The 13,874-nt window shown below is 32.4% G+C and overlaps 2 protein-coding genes across 2 annotated transcripts; both read right to left on the reverse strand.

Moving 5' to 3' along the window:
* Window positions 1-59: 59 nt before the first annotated feature.
* On the reverse strand, window positions 60-383 carry HELRODRAFT_135646 (hypothetical protein; the record flags this gene model as incomplete). The annotated part of the gene is made up of 1 exon (XM_009017478.1): window positions 60-383. A coding segment is annotated over one exon (324 nt), but the record flags the coding sequence as incomplete, so codon positions are not given.
* An 8,681-nt stretch (window positions 384-9,064) lies between these two features.
* HELRODRAFT_160526 (hypothetical protein) lies at window positions 9,065-12,342 on the reverse strand (the record flags this gene model as incomplete). The annotated part of the gene is made up of 5 exons (XM_009017479.1): window positions 9,065-10,714; window positions 10,936-11,033; window positions 11,294-11,432; window positions 11,748-11,830; window positions 12,261-12,342. 5 exons carry the CDS (start codon window positions 12,340-12,342, stop codon window positions 9,065-9,067), a joined length of 2,052 nt encoding a protein of 683 aa, XP_009015727.1.
* Between the last annotated feature and the right edge of the window lie 1,532 nt (window positions 12,343-13,874).

Consider the following 13,874-nt stretch of genomic DNA (forward strand, 5'->3'; position numbering starts at 1 on the left):
AGATGATCATTCGATACGTTGATTGTGATTTCAATTTTATCGTTATCAATATTTCGCTTTTTAAGCGTCTTGTTTTTCAAATGTACTTTCATGTGGCGCGTTTTTTCATCACTCCTGGAAAACCTTCTTTCACAGAGATCACATCCATACGGTCGTTCACCTGTATGTGTTCGAGTGTGCGTTGTAAGATGGTCACTCCTGCTGAATGACCTCTGGCATACTTGGCATTGGAAAGGCTTGTGACCAGTGTGAATCCTAATGTGGCGGGTTAGTTCATCACTTCGTGAAAACTTTCTGTCACATGATTCTGCTGGACAGATGAATGGTCTTTCCCGATTTTCTGGTTTACTAGAACGGTTTACATACTTCCTCGGTTTGATCGGCAACAAGGTTATCTGATCACTAGAGTTGGCTGTCATGGTTGTTGCAGCAGTAGGATTGTTTTCATTGATAAGGAATGGTGATGTAGAACTACTTCTAACGTGTACATGAACTACTGGATCTAGTGGTTCTGTTTTGACATTTGCACAGTGCTTCACTTTTGTTATTTTACCTCCAGAAGTAGCTGAGATTGATGTGAATGTGATTGCTGGAGATAGTGGTTCTTCTTTGCAATCCTTCTTGGGAATGGTTGGTAACCCTGAAATTTGAAAAGAATTAGTTGAAAGTGGCTCTATACTCAGAGGGATGATATGGCACAAGGAGACTGGCTGCTGGTTTCTTGATTCTTGATCCTTAATTTCATTTGAACTTGAATGATTTGCAGGTGTGAGAAAGTTATTGACTTTTATGGTTTTTTCCGCATTAAATGCTGAGTTTGAATCAATGACAATTTGGGGATTTAAATTTTGAACGTTCAAATTGAGAGCTGTTGATTTTGATATACAAAACACATTGCATAAATCATTAAAATGTTTTAATGCTACAGCATTCTCTGCATTAAATGCTAGAGGCCAACCATCATTGGATGACATTTGTTCATTTGACAATTCGTTTTGACAACTTTCTATGAATGAATTTATTAAATCCAGATTCTCATTTTGAATACTTTCTTCATTTTTCTCAATTTCATCAGCAACATCTAAGAACTCTTTTGGTAGACTGATAGACATTCTTAGTAAATCATTAGCTGATGATTGTTGTGTTGAGCAGGCTGACTTTGAGTTGGATGTTGATGAGCAGAGTGAATCATTGTCTTGCTGGTCTGAAATTTTTTATGTAAGTGATTTTGATCTATTATTTATTCTATTATAAAATCAGGAGTATCTTCATTAAACTAACTTTTAATTTGAATTTAATTTGAATTAATAATTAAAAATTTAATTAAATTAACAGCAGTGACCAAGCAAAATTTTCAAAAATGTTTTGCAATCAAAATAAATAAAAATAGCGGAAATCAAATGACCGTTGTTTAGAATGAGAGATCTCGAGAAATCGAACTTGTCCAAGTTAGCTATGAGTGCGGGTGTGTTGAGGGCAGCTTCTCCGGGAGCCAAAAAATCAAAAAAGCCACTCCCGGCGATTAGAGGTGATGCAGTCGAAAAGCTGAAACCACCCAGAGCATCAAAACTTGGTGTTGTTAGTTTACCAATTGATGAACCGTTAATTTCCATAATCATTGTGTTTTGTTATGTTTCCGAATCGGTCGTTTTCAAACTTTAAAAGTTATAATATTAACAATGCAACAAGTTCGAACAAATAGGATTAGGAAATAATGTGTGGTTTAACAATTAAACTTATGTGCAACGGTGCTTTTCGTTAATTGTAAGTATTATAAAAATAACGACAAACGCACGAGACATTTAAAGAATTTTATGAATGAATCTTCATAGCCTCTTCTTATATATGAATGCAATCGGAAAAGGCGGAGTTACAGCTTCAGCTTGTCAATATAGCTTCTGCATTGACGTCAATGATGTTCGCGAGTAAAGTGGGTGCTATCTAAACAGCAACAAACAGAAATTATTTACTATTTCGTCAGATTATCTTTTATCATCCAACTGATGTTAATCGATCTTTTCGTTACTTTTGTAAAAATTTAACGGCATTAAATATGTTAAAAAAGAAGTTGTTATAGGAAACATGGAAGGTATGACGTAGAAACTTATCGATCAGAGCTTTATTCGGAATGATATATCTTCGTCACCGTTGCAAGAATTATGTTCATCGTGAAAGCGAGCCATGTTTTTATTTGCTAGTATAAATAGCCAGAGTTTGTGTTGACAAGCAAACATAATATTATACATATACATACAAACTATTGTACACACACACACATCTTAGGTTGTACGTACTTAACGATAAGATAGCTAGCTATATTGCACGCTATTTGCAGAGCACCTTTGAATGTAGTAATTAAACTATTATTATACTAAACATGCAGATGAGCGTAATACAACGATAACGTATTGAACAACAATTATGACATCTGTCAATTTTGATGTGAAATATTTTGAAACGCCAAATTTGTTCTTATGATTTTGTATCGACTACAAGTAACAAAATATTGAATGATTATGATTAAAATTTTATTGGAAACTCATTTATATACATACAAGCAAGTTTGAACAATATTTTAATCTATTAATCTGCTAATCCTCACCTGTTAGCATTGTAATGGCTTTAATGCAAAGTTTCGCAAGAAATGGATAATTGCTATTTAAGTACAACACATACAAATGCATGTATATATATATATATATATATATGTATATATATATATATATATATATACAATAATGCTTTATAATAATGACATGTTATTGTAACACACGTATTTTCCAATATAATTTGGTGTATTTTCCAATATATCAGTGCATGCAACAAATAATTTTACTATATATTTAAGTTTTTTCAGATTATAATATTTATTTAATAATTTTGTTAACTACCTATTACCTTCTAAAAATAATATTGTGAACATTATTTATTTCAGTTTCCTCCATTACACATACGTTTGAGCACGTATGTTATGTATGCTACATGTACTTAGAATACCAGTAACATGTGTAATCATTAAAATAATAGCATTGTTATGTAAACTCAATATTGTTAGTTGAAGGGTATTGCTCTACTTTGCTTACAACCTTTTTGCTTCAACTAGGTGCACAAATAGCGTTTTGTTTATAGATTTACAGATAAATAAATACATATTATGACAGAAATAAATAAACAAACAAACAAGGGGAACTATATTCGATCATGAGGCAAAAATTCCAATCATTACTACTTTATGATACAGATTATTTTAAACATTTGCGTTATGAGCCTGGCTCATTATAAAATAATTTGAATCTGGTTGTGTTAGCATGTACTCAATAGACAACTGAACTTGTTAATAAGTTTTATAATTATATTCTCTATTCTATTAGTAAACTCATTGGCTTGACGTCTGCCCATCACTTCCTATGGCATTGATTAAATTTTATTGTATTTGAGTTGAAACGTTAAACCATGTCCGTACAAGTATAATGTAGAATGTATTTTTAGGAAATCACTTTTTCAGCATTCTATGCTGGCTGCTAATTTACAAACTGACTTGACAGCTCAATTATCCGTTAATTATAACATAAGAAGCATTGCTGATCTATGAAATGTCGTGAAAGTTCTTAATACAGAAGCAGAATAAAGATGTACAAATGACTCAAATAATTTTGTTTTAAAACTAAACTATTTTTTGTACAATATTAATCTGAAGACTCATGTGATACATCTGATGTATGATTGACCGGATCCATGTAGACGTTGTAGCATCTTATTGACAGTAGTTTATTATTTAACTGGTTGTGTTGGACATGACTTGTTTATCTATAACATAAATTTATCAGAAACACTATTTGCAAATATATAAACACGTGCGTTATAGATTCTATGTGTATGAGTATGTGTGCACGTGTATGTGCGCGTGCGTATTGCTGTTAATATTTACAACAAATTATATGAAGTAAATAAATAAATTGTTACGAATAACTTGAGCAAATGTAATTGATTGCTGAAGTGGTCTGAAATATCATAAAAGAATTCACCGAGACCAACATGCTTGCAGGCACAAATACTTTGGCATGCATGTCGGAAACAAAAAATGTACAGTACACAGAGATTGATTCTATAAATATTCTCTTCTTAATTCCTTTGCTGTTCTATTTTGAAACCAGGTTGTTATTGTTTTGCCTACGTGATCCTTTCAAATCGTCATCAAGTTTATAGGTAATTGAATGATTGTTGAATGAAAATCTTTTAACGAAATTTGCGTCCTCTGGTTAGGTTACATACATGGAACGTTTCGTTTCTACAATAACAAATCTTGAAACTGTTGATGGTGATATTTAATATTTATAATTTGCAAAATTGTTCTAGAAGGACTTTTTAATGAAGGGATTTACAGACAATTTTTTCTGTTTTGTTTTTTTCTGTTTCCGATCATGAAAAGTTTAAATACACTTTTTCTTATTCCAACAGGTTTTTTTAATTGATCATGTTGGCGAGCGGAGTGGGGGATTTACACAAAACTTGGTGACCGATGGGGATATTATCACAAACTTATTCGAAAATTTTTCTGTGCTTACGGGGGGGTCAAAATTTTGACGGAGGGGATCAACTTTTTTGCTGATAGGCTTATAATACCAATTTTCCCTTCAAAAACACTCTTTTAAAAAAACGATTTTTACCATCTTTCAACACAAATAACGCACACAAGGGGGTTGGGCCAGTTCCTCCTTGTCTCCCCCTAGATCCGCGACTGGACTCAAGCTAACCACCAAACCGGCAAACCAACACTAAAAATTCAAAATATCCAACCAACAAAATGGTTGAACAATTTGCAAACTTGTATACTGGTTAAGGTAAATATTCTCGTCATAGCAGACTTGCAACTCACGATTTGCAACATCCATCCCTTTATAAAAGGCACACAAATTTATATACGTCCAAAAAAATTATTATAAATATTGATTAAATAATTAACTTATTATTTCGTGCTCGCTTATTCATACGTACGTACACACGCACGCATGCACACACATTATTTTGAGACTGCATGATTTGCAAGATTTGAGTCAACGTCCTATAAATACTTTTTTGTTTTTTGTTTTTGCTTATTTTTGCTTAGAATGTCACAAAAACATACTCCATTTAGCACGATTTATATTTTGGCACAAATGGAATACGATAAATCGAATGAACGTTTAGTTTACGATGAAGGCTGATGTTCTTTTTTTTTTTTTTTACAGAAAATACGCAAGCAAACAATCACCCAACATTCATTCTTTTCACATTCTCTTCATTTCTATTTTCTTGTTTTTTTTTCTTTTTAAACATTTTTTCAATTGAATTATTTTTTAGTCAATTTCTATTTAGTCAGTTATTTATATTCAATTTGCTTATTTAGTATAGCACAGGTGTTCTTCAACAGTCCCATATTATTTATTTGCATCACTTTAGTCAGCCTTATCTTTTTCTCCATCTACAACGCTCGAGTCACAGAGAGGAATACCGATATAAAGAGATACACACATGCAAACAGAAACACATGTGCAGACATACTTACATACATGCAAACAGAAACACATGTACTGACAGACAAACATGCAAACAGATATATACAGATGTATACAGTTAGAAGTGGAGTCCGAGTCAGAGACGGAGACAGAGACGTAGATGCGACGACAAAGACGCAAACTGAGTCTCATACTCTCAAGTACACATACATGCACAAGCGAATATGCAACTACAAATCTAGACAGAGATAGACACTTAAATGCAAACATGAAGATATAAGCACATATGTAGACAAAAAGTTCAGACCAGAGTACAATAAACAAGAATTTTTCATGAACTTATTCGAAGATATTTGAGAATAATTTTTGTGAAAGGTTTGCAATTAAGTAATAACACTTTTTTAATCGATTTATTTTATAAGACTTGTATAAGCTATTTATAAATTCTTGACCGCGTCTGTCGGCGCGTTATAATTGCATACTGTAGCATGTTAACGGGCAGATCGGAACATTAGTTTTTGTTAAAAGAAACAGATTAGCACATAGACAATAAAAACTCCCATCAACAAACAATACAAACTTTTGTAAATCATGCCCACACCTCTGCTCCACTTCTGTTAGTTCTGTTACATTATTTTTCCAAATTTTTTCATTCAAAAATTAATATATTTGCCTATTGAACATAAAAACGCAAGCATTCCTCGCGTAAACAAGCGTGCACTCACATATGCATAGAAATGAGCAAACAACAAAAAATAACACAATTCGGCAAAGGTACAAGCAGAGGGATATGGCGAGATGCATATGCAGAAGAAGACGAACAGATGAACCATGTATGTGGCCGTTGAAATCATGAATAGATGGAAATAACGAAGCAGAGTTGTATTTATAGCAACAGAAAGGCATCCAGCAAGCAAGCGGACCAACGTACGACGTACTGTTGCCAGCAGCTGAACACTGTGACGTCACTCTGACGTTAGAAAACGTCAACAAATAAGCAATAGAAAACTGCTGTCATGAAAAACAACGCAATAATTACATAAATAATAACACGAATAAGAAGAACGATGCAAATAATAATAAAGTAATAATGTCTAAAATTAATAACGATAATAAAATGAAGATGAGTAAGATGTGGTCAGGAAGAAAAATAGCGACAATGCAGTATGCGTGAGTGAGATATGATTATGTCAATCATATTAATGCCTTCCATTGAATAAAATACTTCAAACCCACTCAAGCTCTATCGTTTAGTTGTTCGATATGTCTTGCCAACCGATTTGACAAGATAAAAATGAGCGAAACAATTTACACTTAAAACAAATTTAGATTATTTACTGAAAAATATGAAAAAAACTTTTTCAAAGGAGCTGACGCAATTTAATCAGATAGTTTATTTGAAATATGTTATAGTTTTCATATTTTATCTGACATTTTGAGCAGCAAAAGGCAACGTTTGTCTAGTTAGCAACGGTCGGCGTTGGAGATTTTGCCGGATTCGGAATTTTTTGAAGGGTCGGAGTCAGATATTTTTCATGTGTTTAGCACTGACACTCACTGCTGAATTACTGATGTCTATGTGACAAATAACACGCCTGCGTTTGCTCACAACTCTCGGACGATCGATTGAAACATTTTTTTATCTTCTCTTCTATCAAAAAACAATTTATCATTTTCTAACTTTTAAAAATTAGTTCAAATATAAGTGTTATATTCGTCGTACTGGTTTATGCTTCAGAATGTTTCAATAACCACCAAGAACTAGAATTTTTAACTCTTGATTTAATTCACAAACGACCAAATCATGTTTATTTTTTTTTAATTTTATTTAATTTGAAAATAATAAAACACTAAAAAAAACAACGGCTGGTGTCATTTTTTAATTTTTTTTAATCAAATATTTCAAAACAATAAAACAAGTAGAAAAGCAAAAGTCATACAAAATTTAAATAATTAAACTAGAAAAAATTATAACGACGTAGCCAGCTGTTTGATGTGGAGTAATAAATTTCACCGTGAAAAAATAAATAAAAAAAAAATTTATAAAAAATATGTTTTCATCCCATAAATTCCATTCACAATAAACAACACATACAATACAACACGACGTACACGAACGATTAAAACAAAAGTTGTTTTTTGAATGTATTTTAAACAGGTGATCTGAAAGGTGTTTTTTTTGCTTGCAACAAAACGCTATTTGTAGGCCTATGTAACATCTCTCTCTCTCCTCTCTTGTCTCTTTCTCTCTTTCTCTTTTTTGCTTTGTGTATGTGTGTGATTGTGCAAAATGTTGTATCTGACTCGTTACGATACGAAAGAAACTGATAACGACCATAAAAACATATGTCCATTTTTTGTTGGAGAGCACCGATTAGTTTGTTCGTGATGTTTGGTAGGTCATGGTCACTAGTTGGTGGTGGTAGTTTTCTGTTGATGGTATGATAATGTTATTTGGCAAAATAAAAAAAAAGTCTGAATCGAATCGAATGTAAGCAATGATGGTGGTTTTAAATTATTTAAACTATCGAAGCTACTATGTTGAATTCAGTGAAATTCGTAACAATAAGATATAGAACGTATAAACGAAATTGTCATAAAACAACTGCCATTGTTTTTAAATGTAAAATTGCTTTTGAAATTAGTTAATTATAATTATAAAAATTCATTTTAAATTAGAATAGAATAAGATGAAATTGAATGAAATTAAGAATGAGGGTTTTGTTTGGATTCCAAGTGTAATTGATGTAAGGTTATGGCACGGGGTTAACATTAATAACGTTATTTCTGTGTGATGCTTCTATGTGGTTAACACTATAAATTATATAACAATTATTTTTGGTATTTGATTGTATGACATTAACATCGATATTTTCATTGAAGTTAATATGAGAAATTTTTGTCTGAAATTACAGTGACGATGATACAACACTGATGACGTCAATTACGTGGTGATAATAACGAACAGATTATAACACTGCGATGTCGCAATAGATAATTATGACGTCACGATGATGACATCACGTAGCTGCAGAGCAAAACAAGATGATCATCGTGTCACAATGTCGTATTCGATTGCATCGTACATATAAAATCTGTTTGTGTATGCGCGAATATGTGCATACACGTATATATATATATATATATATATATATATATATGTTGGTAATAGACCATATTTACAAATATACAATATGTATATAAATACATTTGTATTCAAATACATAAATGAATATATACATACATATGCAATATTTACACATGAATCATTTTATGAAGATGCTTACCTATCACATTCAGATGAATAAGCGAATTTTTTATGCTAATACTCCCGCGAAAAATAGCTGTATAGATGGTGAGATTGGTGCTTACGTATATATATATATATATATATATATATATATATATAAATAATATATATATATATATATAATATATATATATATAATATATATTAATTGTAAATTAGATGAATGACTGATATTAATATAATAGAGCAAAATATACATATTGTGCAACTAGATAAGCTTTTAGAGTAATGTTATTTATATAAAATCTTAATTTCATCGTTAATTTTTCATAGAAATATTTTTAAAGTTGCCACTATCGTCATTACATTTTTGGGTGTTGTTGTTAATGTAAGTGATGTTATTAATGAGCTGGTTTGGTGTATTAATGTTATTATTGTTGTTGAAATTGTTCTTGTATTGTTGATTGTTTGATGCGGCGAGGTTGTTCACCATGTAATTACACGTCGTTTTGTTCGGTGCGTCGTAATTGTCCTCTCGCTGAAGTTTCTTCGGGTTTGCGTGAGAGGATAATTTTTGGCCGGTTTTTTGGAGGTACCTGTTGTTGAGATTTTTTCCCAAATCATCGACCTCGTCATCGGTCTGAATGTGCAAGTTGTGGGTGTTGTCATCACGAGAGGTAATTTTTGGCACGTTGGAAATACTTGCCTTGCAGTGATCGTCATCAAAGCTGGATTTGTTAGATTTGTTGGGATGCGACGACAGCACGGAGAATGTTGCAGGTGGGTTGGGAAGGTCGATGGATAGGGACTTCTCACGGATGGCTTTCAACTGCGTCCTACGCTTAGAGTACAGAGATGTCGGTCGAGTTTTTGATCGGAGGGAATTCGATTTCAATCTATTGTTAATGCTGCTGTTGTTAATAATGTTGCAGTTGGTGATATTGTTGCTGTTTGACATGTTAGATGCTGGCAAATATTTGTGAAAAGCTGTTGTTCTTTGTTGAGAAATGTTAAATGGTCCCTGGTAATTTTTAAAGTTTGGAGTGTTGGGGTTTGAAAATCTCAGATTTGTCATGCAACTGTTAGCGATGTTACTTTTCAACAAATTACATTGGTTGAAGGAGTTGTTGTTTGCGTCGTCGTAAGTGCCACTATGTTTGTCCTCATCAGTCTCATCCCCTTCCTCATCTCTTACATTTTTATTTGAATTAGGAAGTGACAAAAATGAGTTAGGGTTATTTATTTGAATTTTATTGCAAACACTTTGTTGGTGTTGAGCAGTTTGTTGCAAGATATGTTGACGTTGAGATATGAAGTTGAAATATAGATCGTACGTGTTGCTGCCGTCATCTTCAACTGTTGTGACTGTCAGTTCAACATTTGAATTGTTTTCAGGTTGATGCTGCTGCTGCTTCTGCTGTTCTTGAAGTACTTGCTGCTGTTCATTAGGTTGTTGGTGATGCAATTTATTCTCTTCTTCTTCTAATATTTGGTGTGTAGGTGTGCTTCCATTTTTGTTCTCTTGCTTACAGTTTTGTGATGACTTAACTAACGAGGTATCTTCATTTTTCCTTGGCACTGCAAACAACGCAACATCTCCTGGACTTGAACAACGTTTCAATAAGTAGTTGTTGTTGCAAAATAAATTATTACCATTGTGATTATGTGTGTCGTCAAAATTCTTAAAATTTGGCGTTAAATGAAAGTTATCTTTGACGGCGTGTGCGTTCGAAACTGGTGAGTCGAGATCCTTGTGATAGAAAACAAATGTTATGTTGCTATTGCCGTTGCTGTCCATCAGATTGTTGATGTTGTTTGCACTGTTGATATTTGAGGATGATGACGACGACAACGGTGATGTTGCTGCTTGTTTTTGTTGGCTATTTTGTTGGCTATTTTGTTGAGAAATCTTTTTGAGATTCTCTCTATATTTTTCTTGGCTGCTTTGAAGCATGTGTAGCCACTGCATCTGTAAGTGTTATTATATTCATTACATAATAATACTGCAGCATTAAATTATTTTTCAAAAGTTTGATCTTCAGTTAAGTCTGATATGTATGGCTGGTTTTTTTATGTAGTTTAGATTTGTATGCGTTAATTAAATGTATATCTGATATTAAAATATTCTTGAATGTATGTTTGATGGTTGAGTTAAAAAGGTTTGTAGATACAATGTTTGATGATAGAAACCTTGGCAGGTTCCGAGTAGGCTTGCAATGTGTAGAGGGACAGGATCTGCTGGAATCTGCTGATCTGAACGATGACGAAGGCATGTTTCAAACTGTTCGCTAGGTGCCAGAGTTCATTTGGTAATGTAAATGTTTGGTGATAATTTCAATTGATAAATTTGAACTTTCAATTATTTTTGTCAGATTTTTTTTTTTTTAATATTTCCAACTCCAAATATCAAGTTACGTTAAACTTATTTTTAAACAAAAACAATTATTTGTAATATCATGAAATGGCGAAAGATGGAAATGTCATTTGAATGAGAGGATATTAAAAGATGGTGGATGGATAGTGTGGCTGAATTTATTAGTTGTAGCACCTGCGGCATCGGCTGTGCTAACGTTATGAACAGTGAAGCGGTCAAGGGCCAGTGGTTGTCGGTGCACGACGAAGGACAGTCCCTCCGTCTGCAAGTTTCGCGATAAATATGGGTTCAAGTTTTCAAGGTTGGTACTTCTCTGGTTTTGTTAAAAATCAATACGTCGTATGTTAATATTTATTTACATTTTTTATTTCAAAATTTACTTAAATTTTTTAATATTTTTAAACAAAATCTTGAAAAAGATAAATAAACATTGCTCAAACTAACTCAAGCAACAAAGTCAGAAAGAAAGTGGAAACTGAAAATGGACGAATTTCGAAAAACCCACACAATTAAAAATTATTAAATTATTTAATTAATTAATTAATATTATTTAGTCTATTAGTTAATTTATTTATCTAATTGGTTAATTAATTAACTATCTGTTTTTAATGAACTGAAATGTTAGAACCTTCCTCGGCGGCTTCTTGACTTTCGTGAGGAGGAGGATGTCGTCAAAAAGGAACAAGTACATGTCCGTCGTCTTTGAAGTCTCTACATTTTTATATTATTTAATTTAATTTAATAATTAATTAATTAATTAGTTAATGTTATTTAATTACTTGATAACATTTTATGCTGTTAGAAACATTTCCTTTAAAAAAAAATTATTGAATTGGAAAAATCAACACCCTGACAAAACAGATGAAATGATTTAATGTATTCCGTCATAAATATTGTAAAAGTATTTATAATTTAATATAACAAAATTATCTAAACTATATCCTTATGAAATTTCGACCATAACAAAAACAACAACACCATCAACACAAACTACACTAACAACATAGACATAAACGGCAGTAATAATAAAGTTTTCCACAAAGACATGACCAAACAAATTCACTAATCGACTGACCGACTGACCAACCCTAACCCTAACCAATCAACCATTCAAGAACCTGGACAAAAACAACCAACCCACCCATCAAAAGCATAGGCCCTTCATGAAGTAGCCTCCTTTTAGGATTGGTCAAGATTTTTTCACAAGGTTGCCTACTCAACATTGGTCGCAGAAACTGATGGTGATCCAATGTAATGATGAAATGTGATGATGATAGAATGTGATGGTGATTTAATGTGATGATGAAATGTGATGATGATAGAATGTGATGGTGATTTAATGTGATGATGAAATGTGATGATGATGGAATGTGCTGGTGATCTAATGTGATGATGAAATGTGACGATGATGATGTAAATGACAGGGGTCGGCATACTACGGCCCGCGGGACTCATGCGGCCCACGAAGCTCTTTTATGCGGCCCGCAAGGCATTGTTCGCTAAAAAAGATCATCAGCCAGACATTATGAGCAAAAAAGGAGTCACAAATCTCCAAAAAATTCTCCCCCGGGTCGAGAAAATTTGTTTTTTTTTTTAAGTACATATGCGGCTCTTCAAAGTTAAAAAAGTTCTCAATGCGGCCCTCAAAGCAAAAAGTTTGCCCACCCTTGATGTATGACGATATCATGAAGGTGATATATGATGATAAATTATTAAAAATTTATAAGAACGGTTTATGAACAGAAAAAATTATAAGCCTGGGACTAATTTTTAAAAGTGTTAATACTGTTTTTATATTTCTATAAAATTTTATATAAAAAGTGTTTTATTGTCATATAATGTTATAAACTGAATTTGATTAAAATTATTTAAAATTTCTAATATAAAGACACTTTAATTGAAATATATTTTTCAATAAAGTGCTATCAACGTGAAAATAGAGTATGTTTGAAATCCAATAGAGTAAGGTCCACCTCACAGTTCAAGTGATCAACACACAGCCACACAATAAATGAAATTCGCACAAAAGGTATTGAAACAAATAACCCCTACAATACAAGAAAATAGATATCTATAAAAAGTAATCAATAAAAATGAAGAAAGCACATATATAAGTAAATGTACAGTACAATTACAATACGTACAGTACACGTGTTCATATGCATGTGTACTGCACACACATACACATGCAGTATACACACGTACTTAAGTGTGTCTGTATATCTATTTGTCTGCGAAGTTTACTTCCCATGATATGATGATGCCGTTTTTAACAACCGATCAATTGCTTTATATAAGAGTATCGATGAACGCTCTCGCCCACACACTCTAACGCAAAGAAGCACACAAACATATATACATATGCACATTCTTCCTCATACATTTGCACACTTACCCACCTACACATGCACTTCACACACACATTTCTACAAAAACTTGCACAAACACTACACTCTTACATGCACGCACACAAAAGCGCACAAGTACAAGTAGAATCATATCAATATAAGTCAGTACAATAAGAACACACACACAAACAAACAAATGCACATGCACACACACTCACACACACATGTATGTAGATAAACATAAGTATGCATGAAACATTCAACTTTATTTTTAATAGTTAAATTAAATGAATCCTAGTTTGTATTAATAAAAGATATATAAAATTAATTTTTTTGTTTATTTTTACATCATGCTCCTTTAAAAAGCGGTTTAAAAAATTCAATTAAATGAAGAAATTGCCTGAGAA

The sequence above is a fragment of the Helobdella robusta genome, assembly GCF_000326865.2.
Source record: "Helobdella robusta unplaced genomic scaffold HELROscaffold_2, whole genome shotgun sequence".
Taxonomy (NCBI): domain Eukaryota; kingdom Metazoa; phylum Annelida; class Clitellata; order Rhynchobdellida; family Glossiphoniidae; genus Helobdella; species Helobdella robusta.